The following is a 24,809-nucleotide window of genomic DNA, read 5'->3' as shown; positions in this document are numbered from 1 at the left end:
TATATTTTGTTATATTATTTTATTATTTTAATACCGTTACATTGTTTTATATTGTTCTAGTTAGTGAATAAAAACATTTAGATATGTCCTCGCTTTAGATAATCAACTAACTAAAGGCAAAATCACAAAATGATTCAATGATAGTGACGTTACAAGTAAAAAGTATCGGTATCGGCGATACTAGCCCTGTATTTACTTGGTATCGGATCGATACCAAAATTCCCAGTATCGCCCACCCCTACGACAACACACAAGTTCCTTCCAGAGACTTCCAGTGGATGTCACTTACGCCGACCTAACACCAAACGACTTTTCACGCAGTTCTACTGTCGCAGACAAATTTCTAATATCAAAAATGAAATCATTCGAGTCTTGCAGTTGTGACTCGCTCATGTCGTCTCAATCATTTGGTGTAAGGTCATAGAACTCAGTCCGAGTCAGTCTTTTACCCGTCTCGACGTTCTGACAAAATCAAACGTGTTTGATATTATCAAATAAGTTTAGGTCTTGGTAGTAAATCTTCTAGTCTGTGACTCAGTGACATTATGACAGATTATCTTTAGATGTGAGATGGTGCCAGACTTTAGTCTTTTTAAAGTCTTTTCAGAGTCTTCTAGTGAATGGTAGGCATTTTTGCACAGCCCCCGTCTCTGCATCCGGAGCTTAGCGCCGCCTGAAGACGATTGTGATTGGTTTAAAGAAATGCAAACAACTCAGTGTCTTTTTGTGTGTGCACAGTGCAATGCGAGATTAATGGGGGCCCCAACAGCAAATGTTTACTCAGGTCCCTGTTAAAAGTTAATTCAGCCATGCTCCCTGCAGGAATACTATACCAGTACCATGGGGGATTACAAAAAATAGATTTCATTAACACACATGAGCAGCCTGTAAATAACAACTGTAAAAAAAAAAAAAAAATAATAATAATAATTGTTTCACATAAAAATAATTCATCATAATGTCAAATTAATGTAGACTAGAGATGTTGGGTTAGGGTTAGCCTACATTAGTCTGGGCCATGGGCCCGCCTCTCTCCAACTGGTAGTAGTGAGCGCGCATGCTCGCATAGGGCGGGCCAAATGCTGGTGGTCACCCCCACACATTGGGCAAAACTTTTCACATCTGTAGTAAAGTTGACCAAGAGGCCACTCCCCACACAGTCTATGCTCCTTACTAGCACGGTGGAAGAAGAAAAATAAGAAACTTAGCTAGAGCCTCGTGCATTTTGTACTATTAGATTGCGAGTGTTTTTTAATGTTTATTTTGGGTGGAAACGTACGGTCTTGTGTCAAAAGCCACATTTTAGGGATCGGATTTATCTTTTGGAAATATCCAAAACACATTACCGTGAAAATGGGAAGTTCCATCTGAGCAAGGCTTGTTCCACGTATTTGGGTAAGTCTGCACGCTTCAGCGTAACGCATCTTTATCTTTAGAAAGGATCAACATGTTTAATATAACAAACGTTGAAGTTGTGGTTTCGGTGTCGCTGGTTTGCCGCTGTTGTATCAGACTCTGTTTCCCCGCTTAGGGACTGGACTGTCTGCTCTGCTTTACTTGCTGAGCATGTAAGTAAACGTCACGGCTGTGTATTTTAAAACAAAGCCGTTGAGGGAACGTTAGAAAGTTTCTGCGTTATCCGGTTTAACAGTTTTCGTTAACGTTAAAATTTAAAGCGGTATCAGACAGGGGGCGCTCGCTGTTGGCTAACGTTACGTGGCACAAACATTATCTTTAGGGGGAACCATACGCTTTTTAAACAAGTCACCCTATAAATACAACGTTCTCTTCGTAGTAAGTATTCAGACTTTGGCCACAAACGTATCAAAGTTTAAAGCGAGACGCCACGGTTACTGTACAGACGTTCCGCGCCAAGGATTTCAAAAAACAGTTTACCTGCGCGGGACGGTCTTTCTACTTCCTCTACGTTGCCTCGCGCGGCGCTCCTATTGGCTGCTTTCAACAAAAAAGGGCGGCACCGCTGCGTCCGTTGGGCCCGGCGATTCGATGGAACCCACGTCAGTTACCGCCAATATCAATTGGTGTTTTGATTAGATTTAAACTGATTTTGTGATCAATCTTGTCAGGTAAAACGAGGAGTAATCTATTAAAAAACATCGGTACATAGTTTAGCTCGTTGTTGTCACGCTGGTTTAAAAATGTGGGTACCCGACTAATATGTTTCATTGAAAAAGCGGTAAGTAAAGTAATAACGTAAACAGTAACGTTAATGCTAAAATTAATGAGCAACGTTTATTAATGCAGGTTAGCTAGCTAAAACCATACGTTTTAAAGTGTGTTGGTTGGAACAAATGTTAGATAGCATATGTTTATTGCTATTTACCCATAACGTTACTGTTAGGAGCACATTATAAGGTTTTTTAGAAGACTTTTAGCATTGTCTCATACATCCCTAAGATGAATATCACTTAGGTTATATGAATGCCTAGCTAGCTAACGTTAGTTAATAAAAATCCATATGAAATTCTTGTGCTAAGGTGGAAAATGTCAAATACAGCGCTTGAATCTCAAAACCTGACCCAGAAATCTCATTCAGAGGTCAGTAAACACAAAGACATCTAAATGTTTCTCAGATATAACTTGTTCCATTATTGTGATACATCCCAACGTATACCTCAGTGGCAATGGATGGGCTTGGAGATAGGTTTGGCAAGGCTAGCTTGTAGCTAAATCTCTTTTTTTTTTTTATTCTTTTGCTGACTAGGATGATGGTTTTGTAGCACCCCAGGTTCCTGTAAATACTCCAAAGAAGTTATTTGGTCAGTGTGCAGTGTCAGTGGAGAACCAGCTGACCATGGGTCCCCTCACTACACCTAAAAAAGGAAGAGAAGTAGGTTCTGTTGACCCCTGGACGCCGACTTCCAACCTCAAAATGCTCATAAGTGCTGCTAGTCCTGACATCAGGAACCGAGAGAAAGAGCTGTGCCTGGACAATGACGGGCGGGAAGGTCTTGACCCTTCACAGGTACAAAACAAATCTTATCATTAGCATGCTTTCTGGTAAGTCAAGGTGTTCAAAGGAATGCATTCATTCTCTGTTGTCTTCCCATAGGACACTGAAAATGGAGAAGAGTCAGAGAAAATGATCAGCAGGAAAGAGAAGAGTCTGGGTTTGCTCTGTCATAAATTCCTCGCCCGCTACCCAGATTGCCCAAACCCTGCCCTCAACAATGACATCTGCCTGGATGATGTGGCCACTGAGCTCAGTATGTCTTCTCTATCAACCATTTGTTGTCTTTTTAACAAAATCGGTTCTGCAATATCCATTTGTTAAGATCGCAGTCAATGTCAGATGTTAGGGAAGAAGCCAATGGTTACTCTTTGATCTGTAAATTGTGTTTCGGTTTTATCATTCAGTTAATATAATGTCAATTAGAAGTTACCGGAGCCCAAAGATTTACAAATAACTGTTACATAGTGTAGTGATAATCATTATCATGATACCGATGTAATAACTGCAGTAACTATGATAATACAAAGAATGGGTGTATCAAATGTTAATGTGTTACTTACATGATATCCTCATCATTTACATTTGAGAAAAAAATTGAAACAACCCTCCACCAAAGCTGATTTTCAAATGTTTTTCACATTTTTCATACATTTGAGGTCTGGTTTATTCTCATATACAGAAACATGTAGTAATTATACTAGAAGTTGGTTTGAATTTAGTTTTCCCTAAAAAACGGTTAGAATTTCTGTACTGCAATCAGTTTTTACTGATTTCTTTTACTATTTGTGATATTTAGTTCTGTTATTAACTTGAGTTATGTGTCTGCCCAGGTGTAGAACGCCGGCGCATCTACGACATCATGAACGTGCTGGAGAGTCTGCACATGGTTAGCCGCTCAGCCAAGAACCGCTACACATGGCACGGGCGGACCAAACTGGCGCAGACTCTGGCCATTTTGAAGCAGGTGGGCGAGGAGCACAGGTACGGTCAGCAGATGCTGCACATCCGGCAGCGCCTCGTGGACAAGGAGTTTGACTTTGACGCGGAGGAGAAGGAGAATGAGGAGGTGGTGGAGCTGGAGAACGGGGATCAAGGACAGAAGGAACTTTTCTTTGTGGAGCTTCCAGGAGTAGAGTTCAAAGCAGGTGAGAAGCTGGAGTGCTGTGTGTGTGTGTGTGTGTGTGTGTGTGTGTGTGTGTGTGTGTGTGTGTGTGTGTGTGTGTGTGTTCTTGTGATCCTGATGCCAGATCTATTTCAGCATTTAGAATGGCTTCAACAGGCATTAAATATCCTTTTTAAGTTTCTAATAGAGAAAATTTAAAGTGCTCATATTATACTCATTTTCAGGTTCATTATTGTATTTAGAAGTTTTACCAGAATAGGTTTACATGGTTTAATTTTCAATTTTCAACACCATATATTTGTTGTACTGCACATTGCTGCAGCTCCTCTTTTCACCCTGTGTGTTGAGCTCTCTGTTTTAGCTACAGAGTGAGGCATCACACTTGTGCACTTTGTTGGGAGTCACACATGTGCAGTAGCTAGATCAGCACAACCAGCTAATCAGAAGCAGAGTATGAGGGCGTGCCACGCTAGCAGCTAGGCGAGCATTATAACATGTGTTACAAAGTGACCACGTTTGTCTCTGAAGTAAAGGCTGGACTACAATAGAGCTGTTTGGAGCAGTTTGTGAACAGTGTTTTCTGTTGGAGATGGTAACTCCCTTTGGGGTGGACTTTGGGCTTTTTCACTTTGTAAACGCATAACATGCACAAAAAAGATATATAACACAATAAAGGAAAAGGAAAAAACCAAACAGCATAATATGAGCACTTTAAACAACAGTGCTGGAACATTTTCATTCCTTGGTTTTGTGACGTAGTAATCAGATTTTTTTTTTTTATATATATATATACATTCTGTTTGTCCTGTTCAGCCTCTGTTAACAGTCGGAAGGACAAATCTCTGAGGGTGATGAGCCAGAAGTTTGTCATGCTCTTCCTAGTGTCTAATCCTCGCGTGGTCAGTCTAGACGTGGCTGCCAAGATCCTGATCGGAGAGGACCAGGGTGCAGATCAAGACAAGAACAAGTTCAAAAGTGAGTACTGATTCTGTAAGATACGGTTAGTTTCTCAGTATTATGCAGGGTCAAAGTAAAATGATGCTGGTGTGGTATGATTTCACTCATCTTGGAGAACTATCTGCTTAATGCTATTTTTTTCAGTGCCAGGGCCGTCTCACGTTTTTCACATTCCGCATGCACAAATAATGACATAGTCGTTGCAGTGTATCAGTGTCAGATCTGTGTGGAAGGCCTGAAAACAAACACGCAGAAAGTTTGTTACAACTGATATTTCAAGACATCAATACGTTTGTAATTAGTCTTAAATCTTTTAAAAAAGGTCTATACAAAATAAATTTACCTGAATAACACAAGTAAAGTCAGTATTATTACATATATATATGCACAATTACTGCACTCCATACTTCCCATGCATCTTTTTGTCCAAATACGTCCTGTGTCTGTGTATTGTCAGTAGATAATCTTGTTGTTTGTTTCATGTGTTTGCAGCCAAAGTGCGCCGGCTGTATGATATAGCCAACGTGCTGCGGAGCCTGAAGCTCATCGAGAAAGTCCACGTGACAGAAGAGAGGGGGAGGAAACCGGCCTTTGAATGGGTTGGCCCCGAAGAATTCCCACAAGTCAAAGGTATTGCCAGACCTCTTCCCCATTTACTTATTATTAATTATATTTTGGTCCACACTTAGAGGGAATTTTGGGCCTAGCATCACATTTATATCTTATGTGCATACTACTATATCATTTTAAATATATTTCAGGACATTCAGTTTCTATTGAGCGATGATTCTAGTGCTGCTGTAAAAACTCACTAGTAAGACACAGACTAAATATTACTCTTGTTTCAGACTTGGAGAGCTCCACATCTGAATGTTTATCCCAGAAGAAAAGTGTACTGGAGTCCCGTGCATCTGTGGACAACTGTGCCAAAAACCTATTTCCAGCGTCCGGGGCAAAACGCAGCTTCACCCGGCACCCCTCCCTCATAAAGCTGGCCAAGAGTATTCATGACGACCGCCGAAAGATCAACTCTGCCCCCAGCAGTCCTGTCAAGAGTGCCCTCAGTGAGTGCAGAAAATGTTTTTTCAGACAAGGTTTACTATTTTGGCGTATCTTTATGAACGGTGTGATGACACAATCTTTTCCTCTTGCGTCTTCAGGCGATTCACCAAACACTGACTTCCCAAACAAAATGGCCCAACTTGCTGCCATTTGTCAGATCGAGCTTGACCAGGAGTCGGGGTAAGTTTGGTCCCATTTAGACTGTTCAACCTAAACGGTTTGTGGTTCTTTAAATGAAATCTGGTGCGCTTAGTCACTGGATTAGGTGAAATGGAAAAAATTAATAAAAATAATGAGTTAGCAGTCAACTTGTGATTCATCTTTACAGCTCTTGAGTTGTTTGTAATAAGACCGTGTTAAACCAAAAACCGCCATGGATCATTTAATGAGAAACATACTACCGGTTAAGCTCATTAACATTTTATAATAAGGTCATTGTAGATCTACAGCGTGTTAAATGAGAGTCCTGCTTCTATTCCAGGACCGGAGCTGAGGACCCAAAGCCTGCTGCTGCTGAGGTGGACACTGCTGCTGCGAAGCTTGAGCAAGTCTCCTCTGTGTCTATGGAGACGCCACATGCACCGTTACTAACTCCAACCCAGGAGCATAGAGTCAACACTACTATCCACCTCACCCCCCACACGCCGCTGGCAGGCCTGCCCGCAGGCTCCGTCGCCTACATCCCTGCACAGTATTCATCCCTGATCCCCGTCCTGTTACCTCAGCAGCGGGGGAGCGGGCCCTACGCCGTGTATTTGCACCCTTCTTCTCCCAGGCCAAACCCTCTGGTCAGGCCGCATCCGACCAGCCTTGCTGTGCGCTCTATGACCTTTGAGGATAAGACTGGGCAGAGCCCGACGGGCCAGAATGCAGCTAGGAGCCTGCCAGCCTTCAGGGCGTCAGACGTCAGCCCCTTGGCGCTCAAACGGTTGCGCTCAGAGTCGGCCTTAGAGAGCAGCCCCTCCAAAGCCAAGAGGACCAACCCCAACTTTAAGGTAAAAAAATTATATATATATATATATATATATATATATATATATATATATATATATATATATATATATATATATATATATATATATATATATATATATATTTATTTATTTATTTATTTATTTGAGAATTTACATCTACGTGGTATATTTATATAACATTCTGAGTGATTGTGGCAGGGCTGGCTCAGTGGTAGAGCAGGCGCACATATACTGAGAGGTTTATGCCTCGATGCAGAGGTCCAGGGTTCCAATCCAACCTGTGACAATTTCCTGCATGTCTTCCCCCCCCTCTCTCTCCCCTTTCTCACCTAGCTGTCCTGTCAATTAAAGGCGGAAAAGCCCAAAAAATATCCTTAAAAAAACATTCTGAGTGATTAAAGGAATGTTGCAAGTGACTGGTCTTTTGAAAATTACTGTACAATAAAAATAAATTCAAAGGGCATGTGGTTTTAAATCCATAAAACGGTTGTTTAAAATACCAAAAACACTTGGGAAAAAAATGCTTACATTGTTCTTGGTTTCTGACGCACAGTATTCCCCACCCTTTCTGTAGGACACCTCTCCAAAACTGTGCGAGATCCTGCAGGCCCGTCTGAAGGCCCGTCGCGGTTGTCAGCTCTCAAGCCGGCCCTCGCCACGCGCCCTCCACCTGGACCCGGAGTTTGTCAACACTCCCGGCGGTGCCGTAGCCAACCAGACACTAGAGCAGAGCTTGGAGACCTTCCTGGACAGAGAGGACAAGACGGCGTCCTCCGACAGCGAGGCTGGCTTAACGCCAGTCAGAGTCGTGCCCATCACGCCAGGACAAGTCCACACCGAGGTAAATGCACAAACACGATGCCTACTGGGCTTCAGTTACCACCAGAGACCTCTGATACCTTGTGTTGTATTTGTCGATTCAACAGCAGAATGTGTGACGATTTGTTGTTCTGCCTGTCCAGACTTTAGTACCGGCCGGATACCTGATCCCAATCTCCCAGCAGTCCCTCATCAGCTACAAGGAAATTCAAGGTTCAGGGAGAGAAAGCAACAATGCCCCAACTCCCACTTACAACATCTACCAAACACCAACTGCAGGTAAAGATGTCATTAAATGTTTATTATTTGATGTTTATTTATTTCATTTGTCTCAGGGCACACCTAGGTTTTCAGATTAGCACTGCGAGTAATTATTGTAATTATAGGTTTATCTGTCAATTTTTGGTTTTTCAATCAATTGATTTGTCCGACAAGCAATCCAAAGATATTTAATTTACAATAATAGGAAAACGGGGGGGGGGAGCATAACCTCACATTCCATCACCTGGAACCGGATTGTTTGACATTTCTTACTTGGTAAATGACTTAAACAATTAATTCATCACAGTGTTTCCTCTAGAATTTTTTTCAGCAAAACAAAAACTCTGAGTGAACATTACTAGCTACGTTTTTCATGTTGGTTTTGAGCGGTATGCACCCCCACTAACCTGGAAAAGTGTGTCGGAGGAATACAGCGTCTCCTGCAGCGGGGAATCAAAGGCAGAGGGACTGTCACTGCAGCGTTCGCTAACATTAGCTTCTTGTCTCACCTGGGGTCTGATAAACAGTAAATTCATCAACTTCAGTGTCCACAACCAATCCAATAAACTGTAGCTGTCATATTTCACGGGACCCGCGTGAGTGCGGATTTCATGTCGCGGCTTTCGTCGCCGTTTGTCACTTTGCCTAAGATTGAGTGACAAGCATCGATGACGAGTAGTACTCGCCCTGTTGTTTATTTGGTTGCCATGACTTCACGAGTGATGACGTCCCGTCACTGTTCCAGTTGCTCACCTTAAAAGGGGAGAGAGAGCGGATGACAGTTCGCTTGAGTTCAGTAGAGCAGACGGCTCTGCAGAGTCGTGTAATTACGACTTTATGACTTTTTATAAACAGCTGAAGGAGCAGCGGTGTGCCGCTGCTACATGTACATAGCGGAAACCCTGTTGTGGTGGGCCGCCATTAAAATATTAACATAGAGGAAACACTGTATCATCATTCATTTTCTATAGTTGAACTAATCTATCAACGGTCAAATCTTTTTAAGGATATAGATTCTTCTTGTTACTATTAGTGCATTTGTTAAATTAGTCCCATTAGTCTTGATTTTTTTTTTTTTTTTTAATGGCTCTAAATGAATTTGCTAATAACTGTAGATTAGAGTAAGGGTCTATACACGTTTGGGTCTGTTGTTGCCAACAGGCTCCAGACCTGTCCTGGCCCAGGAGATTACACCCACCGGCCTTCGTCTTCACAAACCCGCTGCTACTGCCGCCTCGCCATACAACACCCAGCAAGACCACCGCCTCCACAGCCCCAGTCCTGCCATCCTCAACTTCACCCTGCAGAACCTGGGTCTGATCTCAGGCTCCAGCCCAGGAAACACCTTCGCTACCCCCCAGACTCCAGAGTGTGCCAACACAATGCCCAGCCCGCTGGCTCTGCACCAGAGAGGCTTGGTTTTCATCAAACCTGGGTCCCCTGTGCCTCTCCAGCAGTCTGTATCAGGGCAACCAATGACCCTATTCAGTGTACAACAGGTAAAAAAAAAAACAACAACAACCTTGTGTTTAGATAGTAACTTCACTGACTTTTGCTTTTTAAAATGAATGGGGCGCTTCCATCCTGTGACACTTGAGTCTGCCTTAAATCTGTCTCTCCCAAGTGTCCCAACTTTATGGAAGTGCAGTAACAATTCACTGAAGTACTGTGAAGTTGATTCAAGTTGAGAGAGGGGAAGTCTTGACATTTTACTACACAGATCAGTCATAAATCATGATCACACATGATAAAGTAACTGTTGGGTCGTATGTATGCATAGACATACACGTGGATAGCTCAAAACGCGCACAGATAACACGCCACTTGGCTTTAGGAAAGTGGCGTGTATCGTTTACGCGAAGTCATGAGATCACGTTGGTTGGGTGATTGATGTTGCTCAACAACCATATCAATATATTTTGGTCATTTATCCACTACAAGACGTCAGCAATTCTGCCATTTTTTCCCCTCATTTAGCCTGGGAACCAATGCAGCCCCATATCCTGGTATTTTTAAAGTGTCCGTTGACACAAACCACAACAGAAACATTAGGGGTAGTCAGCCGTAGAGATAGTTTTGGTTTTAAGTGCTGAGGTTTTGGGATCTCTTTATCAAGAAACTTCAGGCCTCTCTGTCAGCAGTTTTTACAAGTAGTTCCAATGAAAACGGTTCGCAGTGACGTCTGTCTGTGGATTAGGGATTATTTAATAAATTAGATACTTTCAAGATAATACACAGTAAAAGATAGTCAGTCAGATAGTGTTGTGGGCGGGACATTAAGTCAGACTCAGTGGTGAGTGAAACCGAAGCAGAGCTGTAGCCGAGCCAAAGTAGACCACTTTTTAATTAATTAACTTGATCGGTTACCAGGCAAATAAAACGCCGATACAGATCATCTGCAAACTGCCAAAATACTCCCTACTGTGGATGTTTTTTTTTTTGTAAAGATGGGTTGTTTTAGACTGGGTAAACCAAGCCCGATCTGCCGGTGATTTGATTTCTCCCTGCAGCTCGGGGGCCTGTTTCACAAAACCAAGATAAGGGATTAAGCCGGGATTTATCAGTTATCCTGGATGATTTAAACCTTGACTCGGTTTCACGAAAGTGGAGGCACATAAATCACCATGGAGATTTATTCTGTGCAGCTAGCCTGCTCCTGACCAGGCTAACAGTCAGGATTTATTTAATCCTGGAGCCTTTTCTGATCACCCAGCAGTGGTTTTACCCTATTGTTATCAGCCTGGATTAAAATACAACAGGTGCATGTTGCTGTTCCTTTAAGTACCATTATTTTTTTTAATAATTATTCATGTGACAGTCATTGTTACTGTTATATTGCTGTATGAAGACTGCTGTTCATATTGTTGTTAGAAGTTTGATGAATATATTATGGCAGTTGTTGAGATAATTAGAAAAGGCTGATAAAATTTCAAATGTGTTTTTAAATGAAGTCTGTTACTAAGGGCAATACATACAATGCTGTACATTTCTATAGTTGACCATTGCACCTCGAATTATTTTAGTTGATTAATTTTTTTTTAATTCTTTAACAATAACGATCATGTTTGTTCCTCTTCCATGTGCATTGTATTTGGCATTCTTAGCACACAGTGTGTTGTCCAGTAAACTGGGACTATAATTTGGGAGGATTGTACAATTTGAAGAACATATCCTAATTGTACAATCCTCCCAAATTATAGTCTTAGTTCACTGGACCAGTAACTATCTAGTGATGTAGGCTACTGTACATTCATGTTACAACAGGGGAGAGGACACCTCAATGGTTTTTGACCTTATATTTAGCTGGGGGGGAAATAACTGATGAATATACTCTGTTCCATTCATGTTTACAGTGTGCATGGAATGTATCATTTAATTATCTTTATAGTTAGATTTTAGAGTCCAATTTCTTCAGTGTCTTTATTTTCTATGTCCACAAGGGAGCAAGGAATATAATATGTAGAGAAGGAAACTCGTCCTCTATAAAAAAAAAATTTTAAAAAACGCGAGAAAAAGCATGGCAGATAATAGCGGACCGACTGAATGATATATCTAAAAATATACATGTATGAACTACTGCTCTTAACTGAAACCATTCAATGAGTCCCTGTCATCTGCAAAAACGAACAGTTGTACACTTTGCATTAAAAGCGAGCAGTGGAAGTTAATATGGAAACTTAGGACATTTATATTGTAGCCCATGAGAGAGAGGGAGGAACAGAGTGAAAGATATTTACGCATCATATTCGAGCATTGTAGAAAATTGATCTTCGTGGTAAATTTCCTGAGTAACATTATCTTCTGCTTACTTTTAAGGCAAAGAGTACAACTGTTAATTTGTGCAAGTGATTAGTAGCCTAATCCTTGAATGGTATGATTATGACGGTTTCAATTCAGAGCAGTGGTCAGTTAATGTATATGTTTAGGCTGCTTACACATTCAGTCGGTCCGTGATCGCCTGCTACGCTTTCTCTGTTTCATTACAGCGCCGTGTTTTTTTTCTTTTTATACAAATAATGTGTTTCACGTCATCATACTTCCACAAGAAGCTGCTGCTCACTCTGTATAAAGTATGTACAATGCGTATTCTCCATTTTGGCATCAGTAAATCTGTGATCGACCTCGCGGTCTTTTGAGGAAAGCCGTGGACGCGCATCTATCTGAATTACTTCAGCCTGGCTCAACCTAGTCGCTCCTCCTCAGCCTGGCTTGGCCTTCGTGAAACGCACCAAGCCAGGATGCACAGATTAGACTAGGTCAAGCCTCGCTTTATCAGTTATCCTGGATTTAGGATTGGCTTGGTCTGATGATAGCCAGACTAGGGTTGCTTGTGATCTGGTTGAACTCATTTGTTTTTTTTAAGATTAGAAGACTAACTGAAGATTTTCTGTCGTTCAGCCTCTGATGACCACCCCCAAAGGGACAGGGCTCCCCCAGCACAGCTTCTTCCACACGCCGGGCCCCCTCTCCCCTCTTGCTGCCATGGTAACCACCGGTGCACAACTGGCCCCTAAAACTGTTTACATTCCTCAGAGGAAGCTGGACGTCGCCACTGAGGACTCCTGAAATCTCAGCAGGAAACCCTCTGATAGCTGTGTACATAATGTGATTGTGTGTGTCTGTATGGGTGTTGTGGCTGTCTTTTTATTTTCTGTTTGGTGAGCATTTTACATTATTAACTCTGAGCAATTCACAGCGGCCTCACTGCCTTCATTCTTATCACAGCCAGCTCTAAAATTAGCTGCCAGGCAGGCTTCGGCTGTGGCCCAGTGGACAGATTTCAAGTTCACCAGATACTCATGAACTCTGTTGTCTGGCTCATTGTGGTGCTGGGTTTCCCAGGACTCAATTTGCATAATTTAATAGTGGAGAATAATTTTTTTTAATTATTATTATTATTTTAATTGTTTGTTTATTTTAGTTATTTCTGCAAATGTGGGTAATGTGAACACCGATTTCTTTTCTTCAAATTACCGAGAGTAGTTAAAAAAATAAAATCAATCAATGCTGTAAAGGGCAACACACTTAAGTCAGATGGCCGCTTTTGACTGAAAGACAAGTTTGATTGGTTGATTGATCATTTTGTCTCCAAGTTAAACCCAATGAGACGGCTTTTGCACATACGTACACGTTAACTGTTACACCCTTTTAAAAATGGATTTGTTGAGAGTATGTGATTGTTTTTGATTCTAAGACTAATCAGACATTTTGTTTAATTTATAAGGAAATTACCTTTTGTTTTTTGGTGTCTTGCTAAATGTAAAATGTTAATTGAATATTAATACACTTTTCTATGAACATGTGAAGTCTGTGTTTTGGTCTACTCTACAGGGACACATCATCACAACTATTGGACTCATTAGTACTGAGTATTTTAGATTAATCTGTTTATTATTTTACTCTTAATTGTTTGGTCTATAAAATAAGAAAATTGTGAAAATTGCTCATCCGAAATTGGTGATGTCTATACCATTTTGATTAACATGTCTATACCATTTTGATTAACAAACCAAAACCCAAAGATACTCAATTTACAATCATATCAAAAATTGTCATATTTAAAAGAAATAAAGGGTACAAGCAAATGTTTACCATTTTTCCTTGATAAATGATGATTAATTATCAAAATAGAAGACGAATCTAGTCAAGTGATCGTTTCAGTCCTATGGCCGTGGTCCTTTAGAACCTGTAATAATGTAATAACATCCTGCTGGATGTGTAAATACGCAATGGTTTGCTAACAAGTTCATATCAATTTAAAAGGTGATTTGATGAAATCAATGTGTTTATTAAAATGTTTCCGCTGCCCACAAGTGGCCAAAACATATCAGCTATCGCAGGTTTAAAGGTGCCCTGAGGAGTGTTAATGTAAACAAACAAGTTATGTGTACGTTGTGTTACTCTCTAAAATGCATTGTGTATCCTGGACCTATTATCTCTTGATGGATCCACAGCTGATTGGAGACAATCACAGTAGAGCTCTTTTGAAGTCTCGAACCTCACTTCAGTCATTCCGTTTTAATCGCTGAACAGATCGGAGATGTGGGTGGTGGTTCAGAGGCCTGGAATCAGGATGTCTTCCCACTTGGCTGCACACATTTAATTTCTGTACCATTTGATTTGAATGTGGCATGAACGGCCACCATATAGATAAAAAAATATTTTGATTTGAAGAGATATTTAGCTAATTTAAATCCAGCTCTGTGTCATGGCAGTGTGTGCAGATGAACGGTGCGTGGCTTCCCTCTGCGGATGTAGCACACAGGGCTTCCAGCTGATCTGACAGGTAATGTGTCCCAGAGGTCCAATGGGATCTACCAGATGAAGCAACGCATGCCATTTCATGTCATCCGGCGGATCTTGGCAGACCTGCTCCAAGCTCCGGCACTGGTTCCACAGAGGGAAGCCAAACACTGTTCATTCAAACACACTGCCCACACAAAGATGACACAGAGCTGGATTAAAATCGGAAAAGTATCATCCCTTTAAGTAACAACATCACCGCTCTTCTGGGGACACCCGCAGGCCAAACTTTAACATTTGCCCCACTAGTTGTAAGGATCTAAGAAATGTTTGGGCTTTAGTTTTCTCTACATTTTTCATTCAACCATTTTGTTTTCTGGTGTTTAGTGAGCATCACAGGATCACCAATTTAGCTAAAAGAAATTGTGCCCATTCAGATGTGCAGTTGTCAGTTACATGCTTTGAGTTCCCATCATTTATGTACATAATCCCATAACATGCCATGTGGATGGCTCCCAGCATGCAGCTGTCAGAGTTTTGTTTTTAGTTTCCTGAGTCTGTCTGTCTGTGAGTCCAGAACAAATGTTTGACTGGCTGATGTTCAGGCCTCTTTCAGCCTGTGATGAAGGGTCAGAGGGCTCTGCTCTGTCACAAGTTATTTTAAGAGGATACTTTCATTGAAGCGTCACCGGTGGACTGTGGTGATGGCGAGATGGGCGGTATTTAAGCCGACCGGGGGGGCATTTACTGCCACGTCCGGACCGAAGCGCACAGGCTTGAATTCAAGGTAAGGACTCATTTCTGTTCGTAGTAAAGCTTCCTGTTCGTAGTTGAGTGGTATATTACTAGTGGTGGAAGACGTATTCAGATCCTTTACTTAAGTAAAAGTACTAATACCACACTGTAAAAAAAAAAATACTCTGTTACAAGTAAAAGTCCTGATTTGGAAATGTTACAAGTAAAAGTATGTAAGTATCATCAGGAAACTGTATTTAAAGTATTAAAAGTGAAAGTACTCAATGCGGAAAAATCCTCACATTTTAGAAACTGGAAACGATCCAAACTGTTGTGTGTTTAATGGTCTAATCATTTCAGCTGGACTTGTAGACCTGTATATTGTTGAACAGTTTAATTTATAATAAAACATTGTATTTTTATAAACTACATGTGTTATGTGTGCAAAAATCTTATTGTGTAAAGTAACTAAAGCTGTCAGATGAGTGTAGTGGAGTAAAAAGTACAATATTTCTCTGACATGTAGTGGAGTAGAAGTAGAAAGTGGCATGAGAAGAAAAGACTCAAGTAAAGTACAAGTACCTCTAATTTTTACTTAAGAACAGTACTTGAGTAAATGTACTTAGTAATATTACAACAGGGGCAATGTGGTTTATGTATGATTACTTAACTTAAAGTACATTTATTTTTGCAGATTTTTTCGTTTTGCCATGGACTTAAATATCAGGAGTCAGTTCCTTGTGAGATTTCTGATTTGTGTCAAGGAAAATCAGAAATGTCCAGTAGTGTTTGATGGAGAGATGTCTCAGTAAAGCCTCTGCTCCTAGAATATCACATACCAGTCCTGTGAGGTGATGGGCAGCCTCTGATATGAGCAGAAAGTGGAATGTCAGACAGAAGGCCAGGCAGGGCAGCACTGCCACATCTCCAGACTGACGTTAGTGTCAAATCTGATGAGTCAAAGTCAGACAAAAACCATCAAAACTGATTAGGAAATATGAGCAACGGCGTTTAAGAGTTGAGTTGTTTGAGTGTTACGGTAAATACAGGAGACAAAGATACAACGGGTCAAGACATCAATCAATGTTACAGAGTAGGTTCTTGCAATCCAGAGGAATCTACATTCACTGTTTAGATTGAAGTTTAACCCTCACTCCATGGACAGATTATTATGGGACAATGGGCCCCTGGGCACAGACAAGTAAACCCCCCCCCCCCCCCCTCTTGGTGGTGGTCATTTTGTGGTTGTTTGAGTTATTTTTTGCTCATTTTGAATAACTTTGTAGATTTTAATCTTTTTTTATGGTTGTTTTGTGTCTCTTCGTGATCGTTTTGTATTTGTGGTCTTTTAGAAACTCTGTCATCGTTTTCCGTCTCTTTGTAGTCATTTTGCATCTCATGATTTTAAGTGATTGGCAACAATTTTGATAATCGATTCATCTTTTAAATACATTTCTAGCAAATATGCCAAACATTCTCTGATTCCAGCTCCTCAAATGTTGAAAATTTGCTGTTTTTATTACTTGGAGTTTTGGCCAGTTGGTCAGACAAAACATTGCATTCTGGGAAATTATGACTATATCACTATTTATATTTCGCTATATCAAATGATTATCTAAGTAATTGAGGAAGTAATGAGTTATCGTTAATGAAAATAGTTGTTAGTTTCAGCACCAGGCTCTAAAAAAACATGGGTGTAATTTTCGACATTTGACAGAGTCAGTAATCCGTAAGATTTAGTTGCAGTTGTGATTTGTTTCTTTAAGATGCCAAACTGGGGTGGAGGTGCCAAGTGTGCAGCCTGTGAGAAGACGGCGTACCATGCAGAGGAGATCCAGTGCAACGGGAGGAGCTTCCATAAGACTTGTTTCATCTGCAGTGAGCAGACCGCTTCTTTCTTCTCTTGTCTGGTCCGGCAGAGGCAGCGTCATGGTGGATCAGCAGAATATAGAGCTGTTTAACAGCAAAGAATTTCTAATAAGGAGAGAAGCTCCACCGTCTCGATACTTCGGGCTTCTGAACTGGTTGCAGTTCCACTTTGGTTCCACTACAGGGTGCTCACAGGCGGGGGCAGAATGAATGGTGGTCTATGGAGCTATACCCCTCAAAATCCACTTTTCTCAGGATAACAGTTTTTGTCTAGTAATTTCAATGTTTCATTCGAAAGGGGAGGCTAAGAAAATACACACTGTTGGGGGTTAGATTTTTTTAAAGTCGCTTTTTTGTTCTAAAAAGCCTTTTTAAAATGTCAATGACGTCATACACATCGTACGGCCAGAGATACTGCTTTACGGCAAGCTCTGAGTCGCTTCCTTTTCTCTCTCTCGAGGCATCGACAACTCAGCTGACAGGTTAGACTCTCCCTGTCAATACATGTGCTAGAAAGAGGTTTGCTAATGTTTTAAAGGTCCCATGGCATGAAAATTTCACTTTGAGGTTTTTTAACATTAATATGAGTTCCCCCAGCCTGCCTATGGTCCCCCAGTAGCCAGAAATGGTGATAGGTGTAAACCGAGCCCTGGGTATCCTGCTCTGCCTTTGAGAAAATGAAAGCTCAGATGGGCCGATCTGGAATCTGCTCCTTATGACATCATAAGGAGGAAGGTTACCTCCCCTTTCTCTGTTTTGCCCGCCCAGAGAATTTGGCCCACCCATGAGAGAGAGAGACATCATGGCTTTCAAACAAGCAAAGTGGCAGTTGGTCAAGGCCACACCCCCACCCTCCACCTTGCCCCCCCTCTCTCCTCCTCAATAGCATTTAAAGCTACAGACACAGAAATGGCACATCCTAAGTAAAGCTCATTGTGGGACTGGCTCTAGTGGCTGTAATTCTGCACCAAGGCTGAATTAGAAAATACAGTATTAGGGGACCACTAAGGTCTATATAAAAGAGACTTCAGATACAGTATTAGGGGACCACTAAGGTCTCTATAAAAGAGACCTCAGATACAGTATTAGGGGAGCACTAAGGCCTATATAAAAGAGACTTCAGATACAGTATTAGGGGACCACTAAGGCCTATATAAAAGAGACTTCAGATACAGTATTAGGGGACCACTAAGGTCTATATAAAAGAGACTTCAGATACAGTATTAGGGGACCACTAAGGCCTATATAAAAGCATCCAAAGAGCACCATGTCATGGGATCTTTAAAGACCACGCCAAAATAGTCACTCTGACATTCTGGTTCCGTTTCGCATGCCGTCATGCGGGATCTCTGGTCATAATCAGTCCTTCACTGACCAATTAGCAGAATGCTAGCGTGTTATGGGCAACAATGACTCAACCTGTAAGAAATCGAAAGGACATAAGTACTCGTTCATTCAACTTTCGACCTATAATCCATGTTGAACTTGCAAAAACTACAATCAAATCTGAGATTTCTCAACGACAATCAGGGGAAAGAGGCACATTTAGCCGTCTAGCTCCATAGAGTCCCATTCATTTTGCACTCGCCTGCAATCACCCCCAGTGGAACTCTGGTGGAACTGCCACTACATTCGGTACAATGAGGCTAAATAGGGAGTGAACAGGCTCTCCGTAGACCGGCTCTATTAACAGTGTCCCTCCATGTTTCTGTGCGTCTCGTTTGCTCTTATCTGCCTTGTTGACAGCTTTAAACTGACAGAAGAGACACAACAGCACAGGGGCATTTATCCCTGTTCCCTTCATCTTTTGTGAACTCTGTTTTTGTGGTTTTTAGTTAATTCTTTCCCTTATTATTTCACTTTCATTTATTTAATGTATGTCTTATAGTAGGCGTGTTAAACATACGTCCCATGGGCCAGAACCGGGCCACCAGAGGGTCCAATCAAGTACACGTGATGACTTTGCAAAGTGTGAAAATTGCAGAGAAGTGATTCATTCCAATTCCAAATTTACCACTTTAATCTCAGAGAATATCAGTTATTTTTCCGTAAATTTACGACTAATCTTAGAAATTCTGAGTTTTTTCTCGAAACATTACCTCTCTCTTCCGGGTGCATTGTTTTTTTTTCTTCCTACAATGGCCTTAGAACGCTGTTGTAGCAGAAGCAACCTGCGTTTGCCTCATATAGGTTTACTGTTCTCTGCACAATCACAAACACTCAGCAGCTGGTTGGACGGGAGTCTGTGTGACTGCTGAGTGCTGGATTGTTCCAGTGGGAGCTCTGAAAGGCCTCTGCCATTAGCTCAACCATCCGCTAAGTGTTCATCTTTTCTCAGACATCCACCTCACACTCCCCTCGATCCTACAAATAGAAACACAGGACATCTGACTATGTGTAATTCCAGTGTTGACTGATAAAACTAGCAAAGGTGGGAGCTTTATTTAACCTCCGATACACCACCATGACACTCCCCAGTCTGGAAAAAAAAACATAACCATGTCACCCAGCCAGAAAACTGGCTCAAAAGTGTAAAATATTTGTTTATTTCACACAGTGAGCTGCAGAAAAGGGCTGGACAGCACCACTGTTGCAGCGCACGAGTCTGAGATTTACTGCAAGTCCTGTTACGGCAAGAAATATGGGCCAAAAGGCTACGGATACGGGCAGGGAGCTGGAGCTCTGAGCTCTGACCCTCCGGGAGATGTTGGCCTGCAGCCTCAAGAGTACGTGTTCACACTGCAGCTAGATACACAAGTCTGGGCTTTCATTAAAGAGTCACTCCACCCAAATCACATATATCACCATACTGTATTTGATTACTTATCCCTATAGTGGTACTGAACCATATAGGTAGTTTTATGAGCAGAGAAGTTAAGTTGAACCTGTAGAATTTCCCCTTCATTAGACCCCTTCACTTTTGGTGATTTGGGTGAACTGAACTTTTAATTGTTGGTATTCAAACTAGTTAATTTCACCTTTTCCCAGTATGATTAGGATTCCTTTCTGAATACAGCTGCAGAAACACGTCTATAACTTGAAAATAGTTTTTTACCTTCTACATTAAAAAGAAAAAAACAATACACAGCAAGGTGTAAATATAGCTTTAGTGTCCCATGATGCCTTACTGCTCTTTCAGAGAGATTTCCACTTTGACATGAGTGAAATACTGGGGGTACAAAATTGTAAATAGTCATAGATAGTGACTACATCAAAGCATATTGGTCAATAGCAGATTAAAAACATTAATATGTAGTTAAAAACCCACAAAAATTAAACTACAGGTAAGAAAGTCAAACACCAGGGCGCCTGGGATGCTCACCGGATAGAGCAGTCGCCCATATGTAGAGGTTTACTCCTCGACGCAGTGGCCGCAGGTTCGACTCCGACCTCGGCCCTTTGCTCATTCCCCCTCTCTCTCCCCTTTCATGTCTTCATCTGTCCTATATAAATAAAGGCCTAAAATGCCCCAAACATAATTTTGTAAGTTTATTTGATTAGGACAATGCACATTAATCAACATTTCTGTAAATGCGCCAGTGTCGGTTAATTTTCAACTGTAGTCCTAATTACCTAGCATGCATGTCTTTATGGTGGGAAGAAACCAGAGCACCCAGAGGAAACCCACATAAACACGGGGAGAACATGCAAACTCCACACAGAAAGGCCTGGAACGACCTGGATTCGAACCCAGAACTTTCTTGCTGTGAGGCAGAAGTGCTAACCACTGAGCCACCGTGCTGCCTTGAAAAAAATAAAAAAATAAAAAAAATAAAGTCAAACACCAGTGACCAAGAGGTGTCATCACACTTTGTCTTTTTGTTTCTAGCTCCAAACAACGACCAGCTTCTTCAAACTCCAATGACAGTAAATCTTCCCAGAAGTTTGGATGTTCAGACCGCTGCCCTCGCTGCTCCAAAGCCGTCTACGCAGCAGAGAAGGTGATGGGAGCCGGTAAGGTAAGGAACACTGTGGTGGTTTCTTTTAAGGCCTCTGAACACCCACACAGGTGATTTCAGTTATTCTGGCTGACTAGACTCTGTCAGGTTGAAAGTAGGCCGGAGTTTGGATGGGAATTTATTAGATCACAAATATTTTCTACCAATAAGGACAACGCTGTAATTTGTCCTGCCCTTACATGAGCAACAAAGCTATAAAGAGACTCAGGAAGATGTCAATCAATCAGTCTATCCACACCCAAACAGTCCTGGGACAAGGGGTAATCAGCCAGCTTAACTGAAACTACCGCTGTGGTTGTTCAGGGCCTTTAAGTCTCTGGCTTTTATTTTAAAGCCTCTGATCACATGAATACAGCATTCTTTAATGTAAAGTTGTTGCTTTCCTGTTGCACCAGCAGACTGACAGCAATCTGAAGTCAGACCTCTTAGCTCTAAATAAATTTCTAAACAGCACGCTTATTTAAGTGTTTTTAGTAGGGCTGTCAATCGATTAAAAAATGTAATCTAATTAATTACATACTCTGTGATTAATTAATCGAAATTAATCGCATACATAATTAACGGTGCTTGAACCGATACTTTTTAAGAAAGTAAAAAAAGAAAAGAAAAAAAAGGGTACTAAACAACAGTTGGTGACATTAAAGAACGGCTTGTTTATTGCTAAGGCCATATGGTTAAATGTTAAATGAAAAATTAAATGATTTCATAATAATGTATAACAATAACATTAACTTATTTCACTAGTAAATTGCTGTTGAACGACAAAAACAACAACCAGTTAGGAAAAGGACTTCAAATGCACCACGAAGCTGTAGTTTACCAGTTTCATTGAACGCACCATCTGTGTTGTTTTTCCGACGGCAGCAGCAGATTGTTACATCCCGGTGTTGAATCCTCTACAGTAAAACACAGTCAAACTTTACACCGTTTAGCGTTAGCTGTCAGCATTTTAACCGTGTTTAATCCAGCTACTAGCTAGCGGTAGGCTAACGTTAGCTGCTGTCGAGTGTAGTGTTAACTAGCTAGCGGTAGGTTAACGTTAGCTGCTGTTGAGTATAGTGTTAACTAGCTAGCGGTAGGTTAACGTTAGCTGCTGTTGAGTATAGTGTTAACTAGTGTCACGTGCAGCGGTGTTTGTGTTGCCTGTAACGTCTGTTTCAGAGCATCAGAGAGAAGCGCAGACATATCAGTGGCACCAGATTTTCGTCTGCAAACGTCAATATAGAATGGATTAATCTGCGTTAATTTTTTTAACGCGTTATTTTTCTCAGATTAATTAATCGAAATTAACGCGTTATTTTGACAGCCCTAGTTTTTAGTATTGTTGTCAACGGCACTACCAAGGGGTTCCTAAAGCCCAAACAAGAGAAAAAGACGTACTTTATTGATCCTCAAGGGAATTACATTTGGTGTAACAGTGGCAGAGAATGAGGACCCAAGTGCAGAAACAACACTTACTTTGTGTAGTTGCAAACAGGCAGGCAGCAAAAATACAGCAGAACACTAAACTCCGGCAGGAACTCTGTCGCAAAGTAATTCTAGTCAAACAGAGACTGAAGGAGAGAAGGGCCTGATATACTCCCACAGGCTGACGAGCTGGTTGGGTGAGTGCTGACTGCAGGCAGCTGCAAAGAATCTCAGCAAAAATTTGATGTAGAAAAGGAAAGATTTAAAGACAAAGTGGTAGAAATAGGAAGGGGATGGAGTATCAAGGGAATATTAGAAATAGGAGAAAATCAAACTGAGATGAAAAGGTCATTATTTAATTTTTAAATGAAACAAGATTAACAAATAGAATATGAGTCGGTAGTTTTTTATTTTTTTATTTAATTATGTTTCTCTCTCGATAAGAATGTGAACTTAACAGGGTCATGTTGTTGCATACTCCGATGCAGTAGGTGGCGGCATATACCTAAAAGTTGGTCTGTAGCCCGCTGTTGTGGATCAGTCAGTCAGCTCAGGGATTAAAGGTGCTCTAAGCGATGTCACGCGTTTTTTAGGCTATAACATTTTTTGTCACATACAGCAAACATCTCCTCACTATCCGCGAGCTGCCTGTCCCCTGAACACACTGTAAAAAAAACACGGTCTCTGTAGACAGCCCAGGCTCCACAAACGGCAACAAAAACAAACTGTGCCAACCTGCACCACCAAACATAACAAACAGCCTTCCAGCATTCCAGCCAATAACCGACAAGAAGGATTTGGGGGTGGGGGTTGGGGGGTTAGTGCGCGGAAGCACGGAAGGGAGGGGAAGGGGACGGGATGAGGAGGAGGGAGAGGCGAGCCAGCCTCGTTTTGTTTGAAAATACTTTGAACGTCAACAAGAAGTGACGTCACCGAACATCGCTTAGAGCACCTTTAATAACAGTCAGCATGAGAAGACCATCTACCAATGTGACAAGTGGTTTTGTGCAATGTAATACTGTAACTGTGACATTAACTGAGAAATTTTGATCCTATAATTGCACAAAAACAAACGAGAAAAGACCTGAAAACAAACGACCAACAACAGAGCAAGATATCTCCACAATTTAGACTAGATTTCCATCTAATGAACTGTGGACATGTAAGGGTCCCAATAACATAAATCCTTGTGACTTTAATGACCATGTGACCTTTCCTCTCAAGATATGTTCACATTAGTCTCCCTTTGCCAGACCAAACGCACGCCTAACCCTAAACCTTTACCCTGCAGAGATCTGAGGAGCAATTAACAGTTAGTCCTCATTAATCCACCGAATTTAAAATTCCAACACAAAGAAAGATTTAAGACTAACATTGGGGGCCCTAGGCTGCAATTTAAGCTGTTCTGTTTAAAAGCTAGGTTTAGCTTTATTTTTCTTTATTGTGTGTGTGTGTGTGTGTGTGTGTGTGTGCATGTGCGTGTGTGCGCGTAGCCCTGGCATAAAACCTGTTTCCGCTGCGCCCTGTGTGGTAAAAGTCTGGAGTCGACCACAGTGACCGACAAGGATGGAGAGCTTTACTGTAAAGGTACACACACACAGACACACACAGACACACACGCATACACACACGCGCACACGCACGCACACACACACACACACACACACACACACACACACACACACACACACAAAAACATGGTTTGAAAATCAAATCGGAAAATGCTGTTTGTCATTAACTCTGAATTTTTTTCTAACTTATCTTCAGTTTGCTACGCCAAAAACTTTGGCCCAAAAGGATTTGGACTGGGGAACGCCGCCATGTTGGAGTAACAACAGTTCTGGTTTTAAACTCACATTCACTGTCTCACTGCAGCTGTTCTAATGGAGACTCAGCCTCCTCCTTTATACTGGATCATGTCTGTAATACATGACTGACGCCATATTGGGCATCAAAATCCTGGGCAGGTAAAATAACAGCAGAGTCAGGCAATATTTTACGGTCACTGTAATCTTGAAAATGTTGCATAATACTTATGGTTCGTGAGTACAAAATAAAACTATTTTGTTACCCTAAAATGTATCATGAATGAAGTTATTGTTTTCATAAATAAAGGGAAAGAGGAAACCAAGCTTTTACTTACAGCTCATGCAGAAAAGAGCAGCACTATACTCTTATTAGAATAAATGATGCTGATTTCAGATAATCCCTTTATTTGTGTTACGTGTTATATTTGGGATGATTACTACTTGCCCAACCCTGCTTATTAGTCTTTGAATTTATTTGTTACCACCCACTGTGTGTAAGACAATTAGCAGTTCCTCATCTTGTTAAAGTTAATTATTAATAGAATCTTATTTGCATTCATAAATAATGATGTTATAGTATATAATTATGTTCAACAATTAATTAGAATAGTCAAGACA

At 41.2% G+C, this 24,809-nt stretch overlaps 2 protein-coding genes across 5 annotated transcripts; both read left to right on the top strand.

Moving 5' to 3' along the window:
• The first annotated feature begins 1,100 nt into the window (after positions 1 to 1,100).
• e2f8 (E2F transcription factor 8) lies at positions 1,101 to 13,471 on the top strand. 4 transcript variants are annotated; one of them, XM_035999232.1, is made up of 14 exons: positions 1,101 to 1,395; positions 2,499 to 2,559; positions 2,726 to 2,986; positions 3,074 to 3,227; positions 3,805 to 4,119; positions 4,911 to 5,072; positions 5,547 to 5,684; positions 5,903 to 6,118; positions 6,215 to 6,296; positions 6,598 to 7,111; positions 7,665 to 7,931; positions 8,053 to 8,188; positions 9,332 to 9,669; positions 12,569 to 13,471. In XM_035999232.1, the coding sequence occupies exons 2-14, from the start codon at positions 2,506 to 2,508 to the stop codon at positions 12,734 to 12,736; spliced, it is 2,805 nt and encodes a 934-aa protein (XP_035855125.1). In that variant the 5' UTR covers positions 1,101 to 1,395; positions 2,499 to 2,505; the 3' UTR covers positions 12,737 to 13,471. The 4 variants fall into 4 exon arrangements, with proteins under 4 accessions (XP_035855125.1, XP_031179427.1, XP_031179428.1 ...); XM_031323565.2 differs by lacking the exon at positions 1,101 to 1,395 and adding an exon at positions 2,031 to 2,197; XM_031323567.2 differs by lacking the exon at positions 2,499 to 2,559 and having other exon boundaries at positions 1,102 to 1,395.
• Positions 13,472 to 15,084: 1,613 nt separating this feature from the next.
• Positions 15,085 to 24,461, top strand: csrp3 (cysteine and glycine-rich protein 3 (cardiac LIM protein)). The gene is made up of 6 exons (XM_031323570.2): positions 15,085 to 15,200; positions 16,915 to 17,026; positions 19,575 to 19,743; positions 20,847 to 20,976; positions 23,877 to 23,970; positions 24,151 to 24,461. Exons 2-6 carry the CDS (start codon positions 16,915 to 16,917, stop codon positions 24,213 to 24,215), a joined length of 570 nt encoding a protein of 189 aa, XP_031179430.2. The 5' UTR covers positions 15,085 to 15,200; the 3' UTR covers positions 24,216 to 24,461.
• The last annotated feature ends 348 nt before the right edge of the window (positions 24,462 to 24,809 follow it).

This window comes from Sander lucioperca, chromosome 3, assembly GCF_008315115.2.
Source record: "Sander lucioperca isolate FBNREF2018 chromosome 3, SLUC_FBN_1.2, whole genome shotgun sequence".
Lineage (NCBI taxonomy): Eukaryota > Metazoa > Chordata > Actinopteri > Perciformes > Percidae > Sander > Sander lucioperca.
Note: the sequence above shows the minus strand (reverse complement) of the source record. Positions and strands in the feature narration are given on the sequence as shown.

Bases quoted from the DNA above. Each gene is read 5' to 3' on its own strand.
- e2f8 (XM_035999232.1), top strand. From the start codon at position 2,506: ATGTCAAATACAGCGCTTGAATCTCAAAACCTGACCCAGAAATCTCAT. The intron at 5,073-5,546 runs GTGAGTACTGAT...ATGTGTTTGCAG, and splicing joins AGACAAGAACAAGTTCAAAA to CCAAAGTGCGCCGGCTGTAT. The intron at 7,932-8,052 runs GTAAATGCACAA...CTGCCTGTCCAG, and splicing joins CAGGACAAGTCCACACCGAG to ACTTTAGTACCGGCCGGATA.
- csrp3 (XM_031323570.2), top strand. From the start codon at position 16,915: ATGCCAAACTGGGGTGGAGGTGCCAAGTGTGCAGCCTGTGAGAAGACG. The intron at 19,744-20,846 runs GTACGTGTTCAC...TTTTGTTTCTAG, and splicing joins GTTGGCCTGCAGCCTCAAGA to CTCCAAACAACGACCAGCTT. The intron at 23,971-24,150 runs GTACACACACAC...ACTTATCTTCAG, and splicing joins TGGAGAGCTTTACTGTAAAG to TTTGCTACGCCAAAAACTTT.